The 23,245-nt window shown below is 44.4% G+C and overlaps 1 protein-coding gene across 1 annotated transcript in view; it reads left to right on the plus strand.

Annotated features, from left to right (window-relative positions):
* Nucleotides 1-23,245, plus strand: part of TAPT1 (transmembrane anterior posterior transformation 1) — a 620,835-nt gene that overhangs the window by 458,975 nt on the left and 138,615 nt on the right. The window contains exons 10-11 of the mRNA XM_078678446.1: nt 17,375-17,434; nt 22,923-22,991. Of these exons, the coding sequence (XP_078534572.1) occupies nt 17,375-17,434; nt 22,923-22,991 (129 nt within the window). The remainder of the gene's footprint in view (nt 1-17,374; nt 17,435-22,922; nt 22,992-23,245) is intronic.

Below are 23,245 nucleotides of genomic sequence, written 5' to 3' on the forward strand. Positions count from 1 at the left end.
ACTCACCAGGAAATTACTCGGTGGGCTTGCTGTGCAGAAGTCGTGCGGTCTTGGCGATGGCCGGTCCCTCGAGGTCTCGTCGCACCCACAGTTCTCAGCTGTGCTGTAGAGGTGGGTAGAGGTCAGAGGTGCCAGGGAAGCCGGGTCTCGTCGAGCTGGGCAGTCGGATTCCGGAGGAAGGACGTGCAGCAGACCGCAGTGTTCTTGGATGGTGCCTGCGGATGCAGGGTGACTACTCCTTAGCCACAAGGGAGAATCTTGAGGAAGAAATCGTGAAGTCCTTTCGTGGAAAGTGGTATCTTGATTCCAAAGATGATCTGATTTGGAAGGGGGCCAGTCTCTACCTTTATCTTGGAAAAGGGGGCTGGCACGCGACTAAGTCCTGCCCTAGGGGTGGGACCAGGAGGGGGGTGGTTACACCCACTTCCTTGGCGGGCTTTCCCCAGGCCAGGGGCTGGAGTGCCCCTGGAACTGGTTTCAGCCGGCCTATGCACAGTGAGCACCGGGGTGCCACTTGCAGTCACCTTCCTCTGAAGCCCTGCCTACCTACAATACACAAAATCCTGTCTGGGACGGTGCTGGCACCGCCCCTGGCAGGAAACCCTTTGTCCTTGCCTCCTGCTCTGTGAGGACTCCCAGCAGCAGGAGGGCAGACTTGTGTCTCGGTGGCAGCATCCATTTTGTGGATGCTAAGGCTCTGTCTGACTATAACCGGGGTTAGAGGTTACATACATGTCGTGTCCCTCTAGAAGGGTGGAATGCTAACCCCGTCGCCAGAATTGGCGAGGGGTTAGTATTCCAATTCGTATGACACCTTACTCGACATGTTTTGATAAAGCGATACCAGAGTTGGCATATAACCGCGAGGATTATAATACACTTAAGAGTATATGGTATGCGATATCATGGAAACGGCTAAGGGATAGATCCCGAAAGCCGCAGACAGGCTCAGCTCATGCCAGAGCACCATCTCACATGATTCCAAGCACTCTGCCTTCAGGATTGTTAAGGCCTGCCATAGGAGTGACTGATAGGAGATCTGTGTGTCCATTTTAGGGTTAGATATAGGTATACTATATCTAAAGCAAAGGGTGATTACACCACCTTGCCCCAGCTGTCAAGCAGCCAGTTGTGTCAGATTTGGATGGCCAGCCAGGGGTGGCACAATACATGCTGCAGCCCCTGGTAGGCCCTGGGTACACCTATGCCCTGGGTACCTAAGGTACACTGTACAGGGACTGATAAGGTGACTCAGTATCCAATTTAGATATGTACCTAAGGTACATGGAATCCATTTTACAGAGAGAGCAGTAGGCCTGGGGCCCTGAATAGCAGGGTCCCAGGTCAACTAAGTCAGAAAACCAGCAAAACACCAGGCAAAAAGTTGGGGGCAACCATAGTCAGGGATCTACCTTCCTACAGTCATCGAGAGTGAGGAGTCTAGGATGAAGCCAAGGTTAGGTGCGTGGTCTGTGGGAGTGGGTGCTGGCCCAAATCTGCGTGCCACCAAGAGTCGTCCCAGGCAGAGGGGGATGATCCTAGGATGAGCACTTCCGTTTTGTCTGAGTTAAGTTTAAGGCGGCTGTTTTTCATCCATACGGCTACTTCTTTCATGCCTTCGTGAAGATTGGTTTTGGCGGTGTTGGGGTCTTTGGTGAGGGAGAGGATCAGCTGGGTGTCGTCCGCGTAGGAAATGATGTTAAGGTAGTGTTGACGCGCGATGGAAGCGAGTGGACTCATGTAAACGTTGAAGAGGGTGGGACTGAGTGAAGATCCTTGTGGTACACCGCAGATGACTTCCGTGGCTTCTGATTTGAATGGGGGAAGTCAGACTCTCTGAGTTCTTCCAGCTAGGAACAAGATGATCCAGTCCAAGGCTTTTCCTTTTATGCCGATGTTGCTGAGGCGTTGTATGAGGGTGTTGTGACACAGTGTTGAAGGCAGCGGAGAGATCGAGAAGAATGAGGGCCACTGTTTCTCCGTTGTCAAGTAGTGTTCGGATGTCGTCTGTAGCTGCGATGAGGGCGGTTTCGGTGCTGTGTTTGGCTCGAAATCCGGACTGTGAGGGGTCGAGGGAGTTGTTGGATTCGAGGAATGCGGCGAGTTGTCTATTGACGGTTTTCTCAATAACTTTGGCCGGGAATGGGAGGAGGGATATGGGGCGGTAGTTTTTAAGTTCAGAGGGGTCTGCTGTGGGTTTCTTCAGGAGGGCGCTGACTTCGGCATGTTTCCAGCTTTCTGGGAAGGTAGCAGAGATGAAGGAGCAGTTGATGACATCACGGAGATAGGGTGCGACGATGGAGTCTGCTTTGTTGAAGATGTGGTGAGGACATGGGTCGGTTGGCGAGCCAGAATGGATGGAATTCATGAGGCGGATGGTGTCTTCAGTGGTGATTGGGTTCCAGGCGCTGAGGTTGTTAGAGGGCGCATTAGGTTCTGAGGGGGGTGGAGAGGATTGTTCGTTGGAGCTGTTTTCGAAACTGTTATGTATGTCGGCAATTTTGTTGTAGAAGAAGGAGGATAACGAGTCGCAGAGGTCTTGGGAGGGAGTAATGTCGTTTGAGGTTGCGGTGGGGTTGGTGAATTCTTTGACGATGTTGAATAGTTCCTTGCTGTTATGGACGTTGTTGTCGAGTCTTGAATGCTGATTTCTTGGTGGATCGAATCAGCTGGTGGTGTTTGCGGGTGGCTGTCTTGAAAGTGGTCATGTTGTTGGTGGTTGGGTTTTTCTCCAAGTTTTCTCGAGAGTACGGCATAGCTTTTTGGATTTCTTAAGGTCATCGTTGAACCAGGGGGCCTTTTTGCTGTCTTGTTTGGTGTGATTGTTTTTCAAGGGTGCTAATTCGTCGGCGCTGTGAGTGATCCATTGTTTGAATTTGATGGCAGCTTCGTTTGGGTCTGATGAGAGGGCGGGTGGGTTTTGGTTGAGCGATGAGAGGAGTTGATCGGTGGTGATTTTGTTCCATTTTCTTCGGGGATAGGTTGTGGGGGGTTGTAGGTCGAGGTGGTTTTGTAGCTGAAGTGAACACAACTGTGGTCCGTCCAATGGAGAGCTGTGGTGCGATCGAAGGAGATGTGTTTGCTGGAGGTGAAGATTGGGTCGAGCGTGTGTCCGGCAATATGGGTGGGGGTGTCAACAAGTTGTTTGAGACCGAGATTGGCTAGGTTGTCAAGAAGGGTGGTGGTGTTGCAGTCGTTTTTCTTTTTCAGGTGGAAGTTGAGGTCTCCTAGTAGCATGTAGTTTTCGGAGGCGAGGGCATGTGGGCTGATGAAGTCAGTGAAGTCTTCGCTGAATTGTTTACGGGTTCCTGGAGGCCTGTAGATGAGGGTGCCTCTGAGTGTGGTCCTTGGGTCGGTGTGGATCTGGAAGTGGAGGTGTTCGGCGGTTGTAAGGTTATCGTCGGAGCTGGTCGTTATTTTGATGGTGTTCTTATGGACGATGGCGATGCCTCCTCCTGTTTGGACGGTGCGGTCTTTTCGGATGATCTTGTAATTGTCCGGGATGGCTATGGCGATGTCGGGTATTGAAGAAGTGTTCATCCATGTTTCAGTAAGGAAGGCGATGTCCGGTGATGTAGTGTTGAGTAGATCCCAGAGTTCTGTGGCGTGTCTGTGGATCGAGCGGGTGTTCAGCAGGATGCATTTCAGGTAGTTAGTCGGAGCTGTGGTTGGTGGTAGTGTATGTGGCATGGATCTTGATGCTGGTGGCACACACAAAACCGGACTGCAAGCAGGCAACATAGGCACACACAAAACCGGGTCGCAAGCAGGCAACAGAGGCACACACAAGTGGACAAATACAGATATATGGCTTATTAGGAGTTACAGCATACATTACAGGATGAAATCTCTTTAAATAACTCCGTACCCCGACATTTGTTTGTGGTATAAAACTATTATTCTAACATCTTTTTTTGTTATATTTTCTCTGTAAAACTAGACAGACGTCAAAAAGAACTAAAGATAAATACTGATAAAATGGCCCAAAAATACATTTGAATACATAGAGACAGAAATGTTAAAAAAAAAATAAATCGGGAGCCTTCATCATAACTTTATCCATTGTCAACAGTTTGTTTGACCTTAAATGGTAAAGTTATCACAGTACTGTAAACTTTCCTTGGTGTGTATCAGGGCAGCAGAAAGCGATACACATTATCAATACAAAGAAATATGACAGGTATACGTTGTGCAATCCAACCTTCTCCATAAATAGTTTTCAGGTATTATTCATACAGCCACAGATGTTAGTTCTGCTCTCAAAAGTATTACAGTAACCGCTCAGGGTGCACATTCTTCATGTGGACTCAGTTGCGAATGTGGAATCGTCTTTCAATCAGCTTGTCTTACCATTATGGACCAGCCTGAGATAAATTGAATGACATTTTGATCTACCAAAATGTGTATGTTGGATGTATAAGTGTGGTGGGAGTAATCCATCGTGAGTAGATGTCTGTAACGCTGTAAGTTAACCAAGCTTCTGTCCTAGCGCCACGTTTTGCTAGCTGTTGCTAGATCTGCTGTCCCCCCTACCTGCTGTTCCGATTTGTCCTGTGTAGGGTGCATCACACCGTTGAGGTCCCTGACAATTATAACTGGGTTGTCTGAAATCTGAACTGTCTCGTGGACTGTTGGGATGGGGAACTACTCTTGCCCCATGTTTGGGTGTAAATTGTCGCTATAGTCATAGGCTGGCCTGCCCATTCTCCCACCACGATCAGGTCGCCTGCCACTTTGTCTATTTTGACCATCTTTTCCCCAAATTTGTGTTTGTAATGCAATAGTATGCCACCTCTGGTCATTGTGGATTAGGATATGTATTGCTGCCGAAATCTATTTTGAGTTTAAATGTCTGTGTTAGATTCTGCTAGTACCTGATGTATGCACGTGTGCAAAACCAGTCCTTCAACCAATAATTAATAAACACATTTAAACAAAAAAAAAGCCGGTTAAGCTGGTATTTCGGGGTCCCCGGAGGCTGTTATTGCACCGGCCCAGGGGCCCCCTTCGGGGGCAACCTCTGCCAGTACCAACTGCCAGTGACAGTCGTTAACCTCTCAGTGCTTTGAGACTCTGTGAAATATTGACAGACTGCGCTGCAGATACCACGGAAGGGAGAAGCCTCCTGGCTTGCAGTTTCTTTGTAGTGTACAAGGAATCTCACTGCTGACTCTCAAATGCAAAGACCGCCTCTGCTTAGGGAGGGCCTTTGAGCCTAACACGGACGTCTATACTTACCAAAGGTAAATCACTTTTTCTACATGTGCAACCCCTCGATGTCTTAACTTCATTAGGAGCAGTTACTAAGTGATGTATTAATGAACATCTACAGAAAGCTGCATTACTGAAAATCAAAAATGCATTCCACCATGTTCCCTTATTTTTCTAAGCTGTTGCTACTCTCACTTCTAAGGCTCAAAAGGTTATATCTGCATGTGCTTCTCACTGGCTGTGGGTGCTTGATGTGAGTCTGTATACCGAAATGATGATGCATCCAGAAATTCAAATGCGTCTAGCAGTGGAGAACACATCACGACAGCCTAGTAAAACTATTGCAAGAATCCTGCCTGACAAATTGTCAGCATATGAGCAATTGCTCTATACTGGGACTCTTGTGCGTTCTACAATCGAACCCCGCATTGTATGATCTTTTTGAAACATTAGTATTAGCACATCTTTAAGGGGGGATACAATAGACAAACACCCAGTAACTCGGAACAGGGAGTGCCCTGCAAACACAATAAATGCTGTTGAAACGATTCCTTCCAAATCATTACCTGACCTGCAGCAGGACTTAATCATTTCTCAAAGTCACATTAGTTCTTTGTAGACCTCTTCTTTAAAGTAGGTCACAGTGCTTAAATTGTATCCATGCCAACATCTTTATGGATGACAGTGTCTCAAATGAGATCAAGGTTAATTGATTCAATTTAGAAACATCTCCCTTATGTCAGTGACATTTAATTTTAGCCTACTTTGTATGGTGTGCATAGAAATGAATCTTGGATTGGAGCAAAGCGTGTATGTGTACCTGCATACTGATTCCTTTAGGGATCTCCGATGCATTCCATTGAGTCGTAATATTAGGCCTTTCGATTCACATTTCAATCATGTTTTCTGAAAGACCTGGAATAAGAATAGAGTGACAGCTCTTTTCTCTTTGTGAATAAGTGTTTTCCATCATCGGAATACATACGTATAAAATTCCAGACATAGGTTCAATATCCATTGTGATGATAGTGTGGAATGCCACTTACAAATACTAACATACTATGAAATGTTAATTCTGCTGGGTCTTTGATTCTCAATATTATATACAACTGAATTAATCTGCTTGTCCATTGTTATTATAGAAACCTGATGTGATAGCTGCTTTCAAGGTGTTCAGCAAGACCTTATATGATAATAGTGCATGTTACACTCACAACAGTTCGGATTGCATGTAAACATGGCTGTATTTATTTAGCATTATAGAATGTGTGGGGTGCCGCTCGCAGCAGGACTGTAAAGATTTGCGTTTCTTATGTGGCGCTTATTGGCCCCTTCTTTGCTCTACTTGCCGAGACTGTAATCGAGGGAATTAATTGTGGAGGAACCTGAAAACGAGGACCCACTGCAGACCCCGGGACTGCGAGGACCAGCATTCCTGAGATCAACTGCAGCTGGTGCCTCTTCCCGGGAGTGCCCCGCCCCCTTCAAGCACTTCTTAACTGCTCGCGGCCCCCGCTCCGTGGGAGCCGCTCGCAGCAGGACTGTAAAGATTTGCGTTTCTTATCTGGCGCTTATTGGCCCCTTCTTTGCTCTACTTGCCGAGACTGTAATCTAGGGAATTAATTGTGGAGGAACCTGAAAATGAGGACCCACTGCGGACCCCGGGACTGCGAGGACCAGCATTCCTGAGATCAACTGCAGCTGGTGCCTCTTCCCGGGAGTGCCCCGCCCCCTGCGTCTACCTCACTGACATTCCCGACGCGCGCGGGACTAAGCCAGGGCAAAGGGTGGGCCCTCTGAGGCCCTCAGAGGACGAAGAGGTCGGGTTGGGTCCACCCCCCTAACGACATTATTCCCGCAGCACGTAAGAAATTTACTTTGCTTCCAAGGCCCTAGTTCTATATTGTTCACTTGTGGCCCACCAGCCTCATACTACATCGTTTTGGGGCGTGTGCCATCTTATAATAGCTGTTTTAAACCAAGACAATTAAGAAAGATTTGTAACATGTCTACTAGAAGTAAGGCAGCAGCCGGGGGAGCGCCCGTTATCGGACTAATAGATCATTTCATTAAAAGGACCAATGATGCCATTGATCTTAGCATCTCGCTCCTCGAGCGTAGGGTCTCACAAGATTTGGAAAATGCGAAACGCTCTTCTCTTGGGACCATTATGCTAGCAACAACTCCAGTAAGACCCAGAAACTCTGACAGTAATTCGCTTATAGCTCCTATTCATGAAATTCGACCTGACCTTCACACTATACCTAACGTGGTCAACCTATCCGCTACAAATCCTTTAATTGAATCAGATCCTGACATAAGTAGCGAACTAGAGAGAACACCGGACCTAAATATAGACTTTACACCAGAGATCGTAGTTGAAAATAACGAGAAACACCTAAGAGACAGGCAAGAAGGTGCCATCGGAAAGCTAACAAAACATCCAATTCAACCTATTTCCCCCGCTGTTAGAAAACGCAATCCGCCAAAAGGCCAACAGAGGAAAGGTACAAATAAGCACTTAAACGCCAAGGGACCAAATATACCTACAGAGACACTAAGTAAAAACATTCACAAGACTCCTTCTGTGCGCACGGATAAGCCTGATGTTATTGTAGACAACGATCAAATAGTGGAAAGATTTGGCGATCTTTTAAGCATTTTTATATCGCCAATTGAATCCAGGCTTGCCCGTATCGAGAAACAGCTAGAACAACTCATAGTTTATAATAAAAAAGCTGATAGTGCTGCCTCAAAAGTACTCACCAGTTCAAAGACAAGTACTAGTAAGATCACATTACCTACATCAAAGGACCTTCCAGTCCCTGACCCTGTGACAAAGCCAAAACCTATGATATCTCTAAGCAAAGAAACTGTCACAAACAAATCTGTACCACTTAGCAGCCCAATCCCTAGAATTGATATGAATACTCAACCCACAAACACCCAGGCTGAGAAGCTGCATATAACACCTCAAAGTGGTAGAAAAACACAAAACCAATTTAGTGACACTTTCCCAATCTTCCAAAGGCCTCGGACCTCTCATGATCCTCCTTATACCTCAAGGCAGATACCCTCACGCATTAACCTGCCACCTGAGTGTGGGGCCTATGTGCTGGTTTTGGTCAATGTCCCGAAACTCAGGAATGACCAAGATGAGACTTTTTCCTCCTTAAAAAACAAGACATTACACTGGTTGATAACTAATTGCAGCTACCCAATGGAATGTTCCGGAGAAATTACACACACCCAGAGAAGTTGGATGGATAGGTCCTCTGAAGAAAAAAGTTGAGGGGGACTGTGTAATCGTCACCTTTAAAAAACCGATATGGGCCGAAAAGACTCTGGCCAGGGCCCCTTCCCCCTCTACCTGGGAATTTAATACTACTCTTCTCCCTTTGGGGTATTTCTATAGGCATTTAATAACTACCCAACCATTCGCGGCAAATAATCAGATCACTTCCTTTTATGACCAACATTTCACAACTGAAAGTAACACGCCCTTCTTCCATCAAAATCCGAAGTTTTTTTATCCTAATGGTCCTGCACAATGGCATCAAGGCCAAACTTATTCACATCTGACCACCCACCCTTACTTGAATGCAACGCCACACTCTGAGCACAGAGACCCCCGTTGGCGCCAAGTTGCCGCTGCCCCTGGCAATTTATATAGCATTCCGACCCATAACAGATTCAGTGCACTGTCTGGTCTGGATTTTAACGACTGACTGACTCATGATCAGTTCAAAGAGACAGATGGATATACTGCGAATAAGGGAGAACTGCAAACTTGTAAAATATCAGTTACTGAGGATAAAAACATAACACTCACTCCTGGAAAGCATACTTTAAATGTCCTCTCACAACATAGGTCGGAGGACTTGGCTAATCTATCATCAGCCAATCCTATTTCTAGTATCATTGCTAATTTAACAAACATACCAACACCCTCCAACTCAAATCCAGCTACCTCACAACTTCTTTTTACGTACTGGAATATAGCTGGCTTGTCTGCTAAACAGACTAACCCTAACTTTCTGAACCAGGTCAACCTGAGCAATATTATTTGCCTCCAGGAAACTTGGGCTACTGACCCTATACATATAACAGGGTATAAAACTTTTTTCTCTGCAGCTGAAAAATCATCTTCTGGTAGAAGTAAGGGTGGTTTAATCACATATATAGCAAACACTTTATATAACGAGGACATTCTCTCTCCAAAACTGGAAGCGAATTATCAGATAATTGTCCTAAAGAGAACTAAACAAAATATATACATTATTGTAAACCTATATAATAATCTGAATACGGAGGACCTGATCAACCTCCTCTCAGAGATTTCCCTAGCCCTTCAAGATCTGCAAAGAAGATATGCAAAGCAGCTCTGCACTATAGTTTGGGGCGGTGATTTTAATCTCCATCTATGTAGAACCACAAACACTGATAGTTGTGGTATCGAAGGGGATGGCGACAACGGAATAACACACTTTTCACACTCGGTTGAGGGCGAGAAAATGAATGAGACTATGACAGAATTAGAACTCGGCTTTGCCAAGGAGATAAAGACCTCCCCAGTACCTTTTCTGCCAACATTCAATGGCAGAGGCCTGACGAGCCTGATAGATTATGTCTTGATCTCATCATGTAAAGGCCCTAACATAGAATTATTCGAAGTAATTAAAAATCCATTGAGCGACCATTTCCCAAACACCATCGCACTACGTGAACTAAAATCTTATAAGAAGCCTCACTTAATGAGTATCTTAGATCAGCAAGAGCTCGAATTAGGATCCTTGAATGGGTACACATTAAAATAGGGAAATATTGATAAAGGAGCTGTAACAGCAAAAATAGTTCAACAAAATCAAACAGACATAAATAATTGTCTAGACTTAAGTTTAAAACCCAGAGAGGTTTTGGTTAGCTTTAATACCATCTCCCACAATATAAAAAAAGAACTTACCAGAACATGTAAACAAAAAAAAAGCCAGGCTGAAAAAGGCTGGTTTAGTCCGGCTTGTACAAAAGCCCATACGAAGCTAAAGATAACCTCCCCTCTATCTCTTTTATCCTTGCTTAAGGCTATCAGGTTAAGAAAAGAATATGCGGTAGCTTTGAAAACTAGAAAACAAGAGATAAAAGCTGATTTATGGGAGCGTTTAAGCAAAAGTTCAGAACTAAAAGATAGTGCCACTTTCTGGCAAATAGTCAGATCCCCTTTTTTAACAGGCAGAGAGGACCTACCATCCATTGATGTTGCAATTAGCGACAGTGAATGGGTGAGTTACTTCTCTAAAGTTTTTAGTAAAGCGAACACACGGGGAATAGAACACATTGATCACCTGACTGAGGTTGTTTTCCCAATAAAACTGCATTTCTCGTATGACGAGGTACAAAAGGCAATCAAATCCTCAAAAATAGGCAAAGCCCCAGGTCCAGACGGGGTGCCAGTGGACATTTTTAAATATGTAGCAGATCTCTGGTCCCCGCTATTGACTAACGTCTTAAATGCCACTATAGAAGAGGTCCTAATAGACACTTGGAAAACCTCAATATTGGTCCCTATATTCAAAAAAGGGGACCGAAATAGTCCATCTTGTTATAGACCGATATCACTCCTGGACTCGCTCGGGAAGATCGCAGGTCGAATTCTGCTCGAGCGACTCCAGGATTGGACAACAACTCACAATATCATTTCGGCAATACAATATGGGTTCCGTGAGGGACTAGGCACAGTGGACCAGGCATTAAACCTGTCTCTATTGGCAGGAAAATATGTGGAGGCCAAGGGGACAGCGCTGCACATGGTTTATGTTGATTTTATCCTCAGCGTTCGATTGTGTAATACACTCGAAGCTGTGGAAAATCATTTTAGCGATGGGTGTCGATCCTCCGATTGTGGATTTCCTACGGGAACTGTACACCAGAACAACTGGAAGAGTAAGATTTGGGACTAAAGGACAGCTCACGGAAAGTTTTAGGGTGGAAAAGGGGGTCAGACAGGGATGTGTTAGGGACCCTTTTTTATTCACCCTGTACACTAATGGGCTAGAGACTGCCATGCTATTAGGAAGCAAAGATCTTTCCTCAATCGGCTGTCGGCAGATACCAGCTTTGTTGTATGCCGACGACGCGGTTATACTAGCAAGAACTCCTGTTGAGCTGCAGAGAGCACTAGACAAATATTGTGCCTTTATGACGAGTCTAAATCTGACGCTTAATGTAAAAAAAACATACACCATGCACACAGGCAAGAAAACCAGAAAGACAAGATGTCTGTATGTAAAGGGTGAGGTACTGGACAGGACTGCAACATACCCATATCTGGGAATTGTAATTGATGACAAATTTAAATGGAAGCCAGCGATTAATGCAAGGAAATTAGCTTTTCTAAGAGCAACAACGGCATTAAAATCGTTTGCTCAAAAACTGGGTCAGAAACCATTATCAGAACTGTTAAAAATATATAATGCAAAATTCGTCAGCACTGCCACGTACGGAGCCGGGATATGGGGGTCAGCGAATGTGGAGGAATTGCAAATAATTGAAAACTCCTTTGTAAGATACTTACTAGGCGTACCGAAGAGCTCCTCCACATACGCCTGCCATTTGGAACTGGGCATGGACTACATAACAGACACCATAAAAATTCAACCAGTAATGCTGTGGCGCCGAATTTGGGTAACAGAACAATGTCATCTAACAAGATCAATTATACAAGATATTCAGTCACTTGATCATTGCAGAAAAATAAAATGGTTAGTTTATGTTAAAGCCTTACTAACCGATTTAGGTTTTGAAAAATATTTTGCCGAGCCGTCAACAATAGCTGCGATCTCTAAGGCAGACTTAAAAAAAGCCTGGTTTGGCGCATTTGGGCCAAATACGTCTGTTAAAAGATATAGGGAAGCCCTCTGTCCAACAGGGCTTACTAGCTCAGACTGTGTTTTCTATTGAACCTTATTTGATGTACAGTCTAACCCAATTCGAAAAACTGTTGCTGACACGTTTTAGATTTAACATGTTTCATTTAATGGTTTCTTTCCCTACGCATAACGACTGGTCGTCAAGAACAATCCCATGTCCCTGTGACTCTGTCTCCCCGCAATCGACCATACATACAATTCTCTTCTGCAAATTTTATGCAAGACCACGATCCCGATGGCTATTGCCAATATTGAAAATCTGGGGCTTGCGTCAATGTCGACCAGAATATTTGGCGCTCCAATACCTTGAAAACGAAGTTATTGCAAAAATGGTTGCCTGCTTTCTAAAATTTTGCATTCGCCATCGTTTTATATCTCTGATATAAGTGAGCTAACTTCGTTGTATAACAGGTGCCTTTCGATCCCACTGCAACGAATGTATGTTGTGGTTACGACCTAATGAATTGATACTATTAGAACTGAGACTCATGTGAATATTGTTTTAAATGATTTTTTTGCTTTTAACTGAGATAATTGTATAAATGTATTTTGTTTTTATGCATGAACTTTTATGGTATTTCTACAATTACGGAAAACCGAATAAAGTTGGTTTTGATTTGATTTTGATGTGTATATTGGCATAGGTGGTAGAAAGGTTGATTAACTGAACAGTAGTGCTAACAAGTGAAAACCTTCCTCGTCTCTGGTTCGCGCATTGTAATCGTAGCTGTTGTGGAAGACTACTTTCAATGGTCCGCCTTGGAAGGAAGAAGAAAATGTAGGATTAGCTTCTGTCATTTTCATTTGCATCTGCAAAGGAGCAATATTTGCTCATTTCTGTAATAATGCAGAGGCCAAGCTAGAGTGATTCTTCTTCCCTCCTTTAGGTACCATTAATAATCAAGGTATATAAGGTACTGGGGCAGGGTTGGACATATGTCCTGGTTGCTGAAGGGGATGTTGAAGAGCTGAATTCCACCTGCTGATTTGATGACCGCTTGTGGGGAAGCTATACATGGATTGGCATAATTCATAAGCCATAGTAAACCCGTAGTGAATTAATAAGTTGTTCATGTCGAATGACTAAAACAATTATGGCCACATTGGTTAGGAAATAGACTATCAAGGTAGCGGTGTATGGTGAAATACGATTGGGGCCTGTTTAACCTTCACCCTATTTTGCATATTACCTGCTGAACTGTTTATAGTATTCTTATATACTTGTTATGTAGACATTTAGTGCGTAATAAATAACCATCAAATATCAGTCATATGTGCTTATTGATTTGGGGTTTAAGAGCCTGGCTCTACGTTGCCATCCACTGTAGATCAGAGATACCCTGGTATGATTGTCTGACTCCTAACAATCGCCATATACCAGGGCAGAACAGACAATAGATTGTTGTGGAAACCCAGAATCTTTATTAATGATCTGCTTGAACTTTATAGATATTATTGCAAATGTCAATAGATAACCAATCATGAAGATGTGAGACCGGTCCATTTCAGAGCTTAGTAGATTTTTATAGAAGTGACTAGTTCATAGATTGCTATTTAGGAAGCCCATTTGGGTGCTCATGCTTCCTATTTTAACACGTACCTGTGGGCAGTACTGGAGCTATGCATAGGATTATATAGTCCATTCTGTCCTGCACATGTTGAGTTCAAGGTGTTTATAGAGCAATACTTTTGCTCAAGTTATCATCATCTAAAGCATGGTCCAAGATTTCTTATTCATTGTGATGTGTAGGTTTCCTTCCAACATAATTCTTGAGTCTTGCCAATTCAGTCTTACGGTAGTTCCTATTGCTTTTATGCATAGAAACAGCTTTCCAAACAAACACTGTGTTTTGGCATCTGTGCATTTAATTGTCCATAAACATCACAGAGCTTAGACTTACTTTATATATTTACATTTTTATTCTCTGCTCCCCAGTCATTATGATTGTTATGTGTATTTGTCAAGCACAAGATCACCCACAACGTTATCCGAGCACTGGGCAAGTATGTGTGCCTAGCCCTAACTAGAGTAGGTTTGTTAAATGAAAGGCCATGTCCTCCGCTTCTTGTGGTATTCAGGAAGAGAGAAGGCGACGTTGACATGGAATGGAAGGTTGTTCCACGCTTTAGGAGTGATTTGAGCGAAAGCTTGTCCTTCTGTGTATTTGTGGGATGTGTGCAAGTCGGAGTCCTACAGAGCGTAGGTGCCTGGATGGTTGGTGGGAGGAGATGTGACTGTTCAGGTAGGATGGGCCCAGGGTGTCTAGTTCCTCGAATGTGTTCGTGAGCGAGTTTGAAATGAGCATGTTTGTGTATCTATAGCCAGTGGAGTTTCCTGAGCTGTGGTGTGATGTGGGAGGTTGTGGAGGAGTCTGGCTGCTGAGCTCTGGGTGGTTTGTAGTTTTATGGTGAGTTGCTTGGGGATCCCGGCGTGAAGGATGTTCGTGCAGTCTAACTTTTTTGTGTTGTTTAGGAGCCATTTGAAGGCCTTCCTCAGCATCTTGAGGGTGTGGAAGCAGAATGCAGTGACGGCTCTGACTTGGGGGTCATGTCTAGTTTGCTGTTGTTGATTAGTCCGAGGTTCCTGGCATGGGTGCTGGGTGTGGTCTGAGTTCGCCGGCCACGAGTTGGAGTCGCATGGTGCTACTTCTGTCTTATCAGTGTTGAGCTTTTGCCAGTTGTTTTTCATCCAGTTAGCGAATTTGGTCATGCTGCTATTCAACTTGTTTCTTGTATTGGGGGTGGGGGTTCTTGTCTAAGAGAGGGAGAGTATGTGTTAAAGGACGTTGGTGTAGAAGAGGACTTCTGATATTGAGTGTGCGAATGATGTTGGCCGAAGTGATCATGTATGTGTTGAGGAGGGTGGGGACTGAGCGATAAACCTTGAGGCACTCCATAGGTGAGTTTACAGACATGCGAAGAGTAAGGTGCTCGGCTGTTTGTTACGAAGGAGCCGATGCAGTGAAGGGTGGGTCCTTGGATGTTAATCTTGTGCATTCTTCTGATGAGGTTGGGGTGTGAGACGGTGTCACAGGCTTCTAAGAGGTTCATGAGAAGGAGGCTGCTGTGCCACCTCTGTCAAGGATCATGCCAAATATTGTCTGTGTTCTGTTGTGCGAACATTGGATATCAGTGCTAAATATCATGCTTTTTCTGCTGCTCATATGTTTCACTTTGTCCTTGACTTTTGAGCAGCACATTGACATTTTTCAGCTAGAGAGCATTTAGAAAAGAAATCATCCAGTCAATTTTGTTTGAAGTATACTTTTTAGTTTGATGTATTAATCCGTTTCAAAGTTCTCTCAGTTACTTAAAATAAAAAATGTGGACAATAACTTAACTAGGCAACTCAAATGCAATATATAGTCAGTGGCTCCTCTACATATAGTAACTCACATCGAACAGATGCATCATTTTTATTACCAGAGTGAAAACATTTCCTAGGTTTCCATCTTGATCCATAGTAAAATCAAAGACTTTGATCAAAGACTTTGATCTTACCATGGATCAAGGAGGACTACTATGATTGTGTGCAAGTATTTATATGTATACAGTATCCCACCTGGCCAGTCAAAGCATTTCCTCTGCCTAGCAGTTCTGAATGCTGGACGTTGTCAGCATTGAGCTCCCTCCGAGCTTCTATCATCCCCAAGACGCTCAATGGTTATCTTCTCTGTTTGTTTATTTATTTATTTATTTATTTATTCAGTTTATAGAGCGCGGCAGCTACCCAAAAAGGGTTTCCCGGCGCTGTTACCTTTCTAACTGATTTTCTTCTTTGAATCACTCCTTTGTTTTCTCTGCCATTACTCTACTTGCCCCAGGATGCAGTACCTTCCAGGGCAAGAGGATTGGAATTTGACCGGAGTGTACCAAAGACGGGCTAAAAGAGAGCCCTGAGGGGATCTGAATTTTCACTGTTACAGTCTCTTGGTCTCTGCTGCTCTTCCATCACTTATCTACTCAGAGCTCTTGTGTGTGGCTTAATCTAACTTCCTCGCCCAATCTTGCAGCACGTATCTCCCTCTATAAGCCCCTTCGTACATCACTCTTTGCAGCTAGCAGATTTTTATCTTTAAATCGTCCACCTTACTGGAAGAGAACTATCCAATATGTGCATGCCTCTCAATTTTAAGTTTCCAGTTTCAACGTTTAGATTTCAGTTGGGAGTTCGTAGAGGAACTTGAAAAACAGTGTTTGCTCTCTGAGACCTCTTGCCTGGATACCTTGCGCCCAGCTATCTTTTTACGGATGTATAACTCCATCAACGGAGGTCTGATTACCAGGCATAAGAGACACTGGTGTAGAAATCAACATTCCTAGTCATGTATTATAAAATTCTTGGCCAGAACTATAAGAAACTTCAGCCTGGTTCAGGATCATTAGCAAGAAGCATTCTTACTATAAATACCATAGATTAGAAAACTGTCAATAGTGAAAAACATAATAGGATGGTATAACATATTTCTGAAAAAACATGAATGTGCCCTTTAAGAAAGATGGTTGAGGCCAGAATTATTGTTGCAGTGTTTTTCAAGTTGCTTTATATCTCTGTTCAATGTACCGGACCTGCTAGAGTTCTTTGCCCATATTTAATATGTTTTGTGTTGACCTTCGGGTTTATTTATGTACTGCAATGAAATGAACTAAAGTATGTAAAAAAAAAAAGTGATGGATGGAATGCTTGAATTTATCTCAGCCACTGGTAATTACTTTGGACCACAGCCCAGTCTGTCGTTATTTTGCACTCCATGCCACCTCAATTTGGACCTAGCTATATGCAAATCACTTGACCCTGCTCCAGTGGAAACATTCCGGCAGAAACAGCCAGGCCAGGACCTCCCTGAACTGAAACACAAGCAACCCAGGCCCGGTTTTGCCCTACTTAGGACTCAGCAGCTAGGTGTAGCTTGGTTCCATTGACACAGGGTGCACAGGACCCATGTCTAGGCATACACGTCCCACCTTGGCCAACATACTAAAGTCATGGATGGAATGCTTGAGTTCATCTCGGGCTCTGCTAATTACTCGCTCTGCATCCCAGCCCATCGCTGTTTTACACACCAAGCCACCTTTGTTAGTGTTACTTTGTAAGGTCTTCGCGCAGAATAGACTGGTAACTGCAACTATTGAAATAAAGTGCTATGTAATGAGTGGATGGTTCATTTTAGTTAGGATACATACTTCAAGCTTTATTGTTGAAATGAGTCACCTGTGTTCTGGTTTCATTTTCACAGGTATACAGTGAATACAGAGCCAGTCTTGCCTTTGAACTTGTCAGCAGTCGGCAGAAAAATGTAAGTCTACCAATGAAGAGCCTATGACCTAGTGATACAAACTGATGAATGTGCTTCGAGGTGTGCATCTCCTGTTACTGCTGCAGCTGCTCAAGATGGCCGTGCTTAAAGCGTGTAGATTGACTCATTATCCTTTTTGTTAAGACACCTTGCAGTGGCAGCATGGCCCACATGATTGTTCACTCTTGGTGAATGTGGCGGCTGTACATCAGTCACACAATCAAAAGCCCTTCATACCTCTCAGTTACTGTAACTTCATTTATGCCCCGTTCTTGTATGAGATTGTATTCATTGTGAGAACCTGAAAAGTATACTGAACATTGATTATGTGTGTTTTATAAAGCCAAGAAATGCAAGCACTCTACCTCAACCAACAGGATTTATAAAGGGCAATTACTTTGACCGTGATCTGGAACTCGTGCTGCGCCCCACTTACCTTCAAACATATAAGACTTGAAAGAGCATACTAGATATTCCCACCTGCTGTTCCCCAGCCCGCTCCTGCTGCCCCATGTCTTCTCTCTAAATAACCCAGAAGGATGCAAAGAAGGAGGCGTTGATTGTGATTCATCATTTATAGATTATGATGATTCAGTTCACTAGAACAACTGTTCACGTGTGCTCAAAAGTTAAACTTCTGTAAGGTTAGGATTGTTAGTCTTTTTATTTATTTTAAATGCTTTCACAGTTAAGGTGAGCTGCAATGTGCTGATTTGAGGCAGTCTGAAGCTCTCCCTCTTGAATTTGTGAACCAGTATTGCTTTATGTTAAACATAGGGAACATAGTTTACCAGCTGTATATCAATGTGAATATTACAGACACTATATCAAAAGCGACCCTGGGCTGTCAGTGAGAAGACATGCTGGCTGAAACCCTTTCATCGCCATTCAGCCGGACATGACTTTTCCTATGATGGCAAAACGTCTCCCAGATACTGATAGCAATGTAAAACCAAAGTTATGACAGCAAAGTCTTCCACAAATTACTCTGTGCTTTCAGTCTCCCAGACATATAAATAGGGGTTTCATTCAAGTCTAGAGCACATTTTCCTACTAACATATTGAAGTCCTAGTTTAGCCTAGAGTCAGGGTCTGCCCAAGTACCTGCCTAACTCATTGCCTGACTTGGCACTGGGCATAATCATTCCGGTTGGTGCACTTGTCTTTGTACTTTGGGTGACAAGGTGAAGGAGTCAGCCAGGTCTACTAGAAAAAGTTTTAAAGTAGCAATCTGGTGAATCCAATTTATCTTGTTGGGCACCACTAAAGATCTGTTTACAATCTTTCGCACTTCATGTAGTTCTTTAGTTCAGATGAAGTTACTTACCGTCAGTAGCGCACTATTTGGTGTATATTCTAACTGCAGATTCCTCATCTTGTAAATACCCTCAGCCGCCAGATTGGATCCAAAGATTTTTGTCAGCATTGCTCCCACACGTTGGTAGGTGACGTTATGCAGCTCTGTGTCAGCTTCATCCTGCCAAGAAAGTGATGCCAGGGCCACATATAAGCATCAGCTTGGTGCATGAACGACAGTTCCTTTTATCAGATATGATGGTACACAGGTGGCTATTCTGGAATCTATTATTGGATGTTAAAAAGTCCATTCCACAGAAAGAAAAAGAGGAATGGAGTGAAGAGTCAGTAGTTAAATTATCCTCCTCAAAAAGCATTACTGAAAGTGAGTAACCTGCTCTTCTGATGGATACTTCTAACCACAGATTCCTCACCTTAAGAATAGATACCAAAGCAGGTGGTGGACCTGAGGAATGGCTGAAACCAGAAAATCCTATTGGACTGAGCGGCCAGTGTCCTTCCTGCCAGACCACACTATCAAGGTGGTACTCTTCTACTGAAGTGCCGAGGTATGAGACCACTCTGCTGCGCCCCCTCACCTATCCTAGGGCGTCTTTGACCCAGAGGAGACAATTTCTCAATCCCTTCTTTCAGTTCTTGGATCGTCATCCCCCTCTGGAGCGCCCTCGGGCCCCACAGAATTGCTTGAGGTTGTACCTGTATCTCCACCGGCGGGTTCTCCCTCGGCTTCAGGTTGACCTCTTGTGTCTGACACCTCGGCGATGCCCGGTGCACAGCCCGTCACGGTTCCCACGTTTTTGCTCCTGCTTTGGGGCTCGTGGACTCCAATGTTGGTGTTGGCCTCTTGTCTGCCAGCTTCGATGGTGGTGCCGTCGACAAAGATCGACGCTTCTTCCGATGTCGAGGCATCTCAATCTCGGCGCCGACTGGCTTCGGTGGCAACATCTGATGCGGAGCAGACTATCTCAGACTCTCTTCTTCTGGTCTTTCCTTCTGAGGACCGTGGTTGTGGTAATACTATAGAAGGTGTGGTGTGTCCTCCTCCAATTACAGACACTGTGCCGCCCCTATACAATCTGGCTGGTTACTTGACTTGGGAGACGTCAGTGGCTTAGAATCTTCACCAGCCACCTGTCTCCTGGTTTGGCTACAGAGGCAAGTTCCATCCTGGCCGACATGCTCATTCGATTTTCAATTGCCCTGGATTTACACCTTCCTTCCATAATTTGTGTAATACACCCTGCACAGTCTAATGTTGAGCCTGTAAATCCTTATAGTGACTGTCCTTTCAATATGTTGAGAGCTTTGACTAAACCCGAAACAGAGCACCCTGTGGATTGCTCAATTTCTCACAGGCATCACCTGGCCCCATAGGATCCCTCCTGTCTATTTCAACATCCACCTACTAAAAGCCTTGGGATTTAGGATGCTTTAGCCACACACAATATTGATTTTCTTCCCTCTGTCCATCCGGAAAAGGAGGCCAGGAAATGCTTGTGGTAGGCATATTTTCTCTTCTTCTAGTGCTGCTTTGCGCTCTCTGAACACTTTGTGTGTGCTTGCCCTCTTCTCACATGGCTTGTGGGACTCTGTGGAGCGCCTCTTGCCCTCCCTTCCGAAGGAAGCTCAGAATGCTCTTGTTCCCCTGGTACAAGACTGGCAACAAGCTGGCACGCTTAGCATCTGATGTGGTATGGATACAACCAGTTCTGTTGGTCGGGCTGTGGCCTCTTTCAGTGCTCTACGTCTGCTGTGCAAACTGCTTTGATCGACATGCCTTTTGATGGCACTCTCTTTGGTGCACACGCCAACTCTGTTTTATGCCTGTTCAGGGATAGTCATTGTTATGCGAAGTCTTAACTCTGTTGCACTAAGGTCGTTGGGACAATTGTCTACCTGTGTTTTGACTCTTTCCCACCTTCCAAGGGCGAAGGTCTTCTCTACTCTCCAGGGACTGGTGTGGTGTTCCTGCTTTCTGCAGGTATTTTTTGTTTGGTTTATGCTGTCGTGACAGGTTTTGTTTCCAGCCTTCTGCAACCTATCTTAACTCTGCAGTCTTCTAGCAGTCTGTTCTTTGGCTTCTTTTGCCACATGAATTTTCCTACCGAGTAATTACTCTGTGGCAGGTATTCTTTTTTATGTTGTGCGGTTGCACTATAGCCTTGTGTCCTGTTTTGGGAACCTTATTTTGTATGCCTTGGCGGCATTTTTGTGAGCTACTTATGCACTTCGCACCCCTTATAGGGACTTCACCTTCTTCTTTTCTGTGCCCTTGTGTCTATATGGGCTATACAAGGGCCACAAGCAGGGATCCTCTTGGCCAGATTTACTTTAATTTCCATCTTTGACCCTTTTCGGTTTGACCCTTCTCTTTGCCTTATTGTACTCTCTGAAACGCATGGATTTCTCCTGTTATGTTCCTATTGGTTCAAGCCTGGGTTTCACAACGTTAGCCTTGTCGTGCTCCTGCGACTGTTCTTCTCCAGCAATCTAGTATTCTTGTGCCTGTTTTATACATAGCTGCCATCATGGGGTAACTGTTGTGTATGCTTCTCTTTTCGGTCCTTTTCACCTGGGACACTGGTCCCCTTGCTTGTTTGGACCCTTTACTGGTATCCTTCGTTCACAAGAGACTGGGTTTCTTTCCCTTCCTTTCTTGTATCTTTCCTCCGTCCGTTCCGCCTTTGTGGCATTTCCCCCATAACCCCCCTCTTTTTCTGTGGGATAGGTTCAATTCCCCCCCTCCCCACCCCCCCTCTTGGTGGGGGTATTTCATTACTTTTCTTTAGGCCCTATCCTATCTTTCTGCAAGTTTCCATGAATCACTGCTCAGGTTTCTCACCGTTTTCTCCTGCCTCCATAAATATAACAATGTGTGATTGTCAAAGTCGACTATATGTTGCCCTTAGTTTCTGCCAGCCCTTTTCATTCACCCTGGCGGTCTTCCCCTTCTTTTCTGTCTCCTCCTCCTTCACCTTCTTGTTCTCTTTATTCTTCTTCCTCTTGTTCCTCCTTTTCTTCCTACTCTTCTTCTTTCCCCTTCCACTTACACCTTCCCCTTCCTCTTCCTCCACTTCCTCCACTTCTTTTTCCTCTTCTTCCCCTTCCTCTTCTTCTTTCCCTCTCCTTCTTTCCCTCCCCTTCTTCTTTCCCTCCCCTTCTTCTTTCCCTCCCCTTCTTCTTTCCCTCCCCTTCTTCTTTCCCTCCCCTTCTTCTTTCCCTCCCCTTCTTCTTTCCCTTCCTCTTCTTCTTTCCCTTCCTCTTCTTCTTTCCCTTCCTCTTTCCCTTCCTCTTCCCCTTCCTCTTCTTCTTCCCCTTCCTCTTCTTCTTCCCCTTCCTCTTCACCCTTCCACTGTCCTCCTCTTCTTCCCCTTCCTCCTCTTTCCCTTCCTCTTCTTCCCCTTCCTCTTCTTGTTCTTCCCCTTCTTGTTCTTCCCCTTCCTCTTCTTGTTCTTCCCCTTCCTCTTCTTGTTCTTCCTCCTCCTCTTCCTCTTCCCCCTCTTCCTCACTCTTTTTGGCACACTATTCCCTAAGACTGCTTCTCTACGTGGCTCCACGTTGTTGGTGTGGAAATGGTCGCAAAGAGAATGACATCTGCATGTCGGGAGAGGGCTTGTATGGACTCTATTGACATTGCATCCGGATACGACATCGTTGCGGAGTCGCTTCGCACCCTCTACTAACACACACAGAGGTACTGCTGAGAAAATTTCCAGATCCAGTCTGGCACCGGGGAGGATTCTAAGATTTGGAATCTGCTGCTAGATCCCGTCTCTACCAGATTAGGCGTTACCGAAGATAAGTAACTTGCCCAACAGTTATACACTGAGTGAGTATCACAGATGGTAACTCAAATACACACTTTTTCACTAACCATGAACAAGATTTTAGGTTGCCTACATTAAAAGGCAGGTAGTCAGTGGTGCTTAGGTGAATCAGGCTTGGCGATGCATACCTCTCCTCCAACCTATGTGTGATTTTTTTTCTTGGTCCCGTAGAACCTCTTAGAACCATATGCTTAAGAGTATGTTCTTACTGCCTGAAAGCTTATGTCCCAAATCAGCGCCCATGCTTTCCCAAAGTTTTTGTCTGTAAAGTTATTATTGTCATTTTGGAAGGACATCTTTCTTTCGTCATTCTTACTCACAAAAATGTGTTTATTGTCTTTCAGGCATACACAGATTACAGTGATTCTGTTTCCAGAAGAATGGGTTTCATCCCTCTCCCACTGGCAGTCCTGGTAAGTGTGTTTGTGTCTGCATGTGTCTGTATTCATGTGTATGTTTGTTCATTTATAGTTATATATTAGTAGCTTAAATTTCAAATTGAAATTCCATCATTCATACTGGTGTGCAACAAAATGCATATTGGAATACTTAAGAGATTGCTTTTATCTAATAACTTTAGGTCAACCCAGTTGTTGTTCCCTCTGGAATGGTACTCATTTTATTCTCACTATTTTTTAAGAATGAAAGAAATGTAGCCTTTGTAGAG

Source organism: Lissotriton helveticus, chromosome 2_2, assembly GCF_964261635.1.
Source record: "Lissotriton helveticus chromosome 2_2, aLisHel1.1, whole genome shotgun sequence".
In the NCBI taxonomy this organism is placed as follows: Eukaryota; Metazoa; Chordata; class Amphibia; order Caudata; family Salamandridae; genus Lissotriton; species Lissotriton helveticus.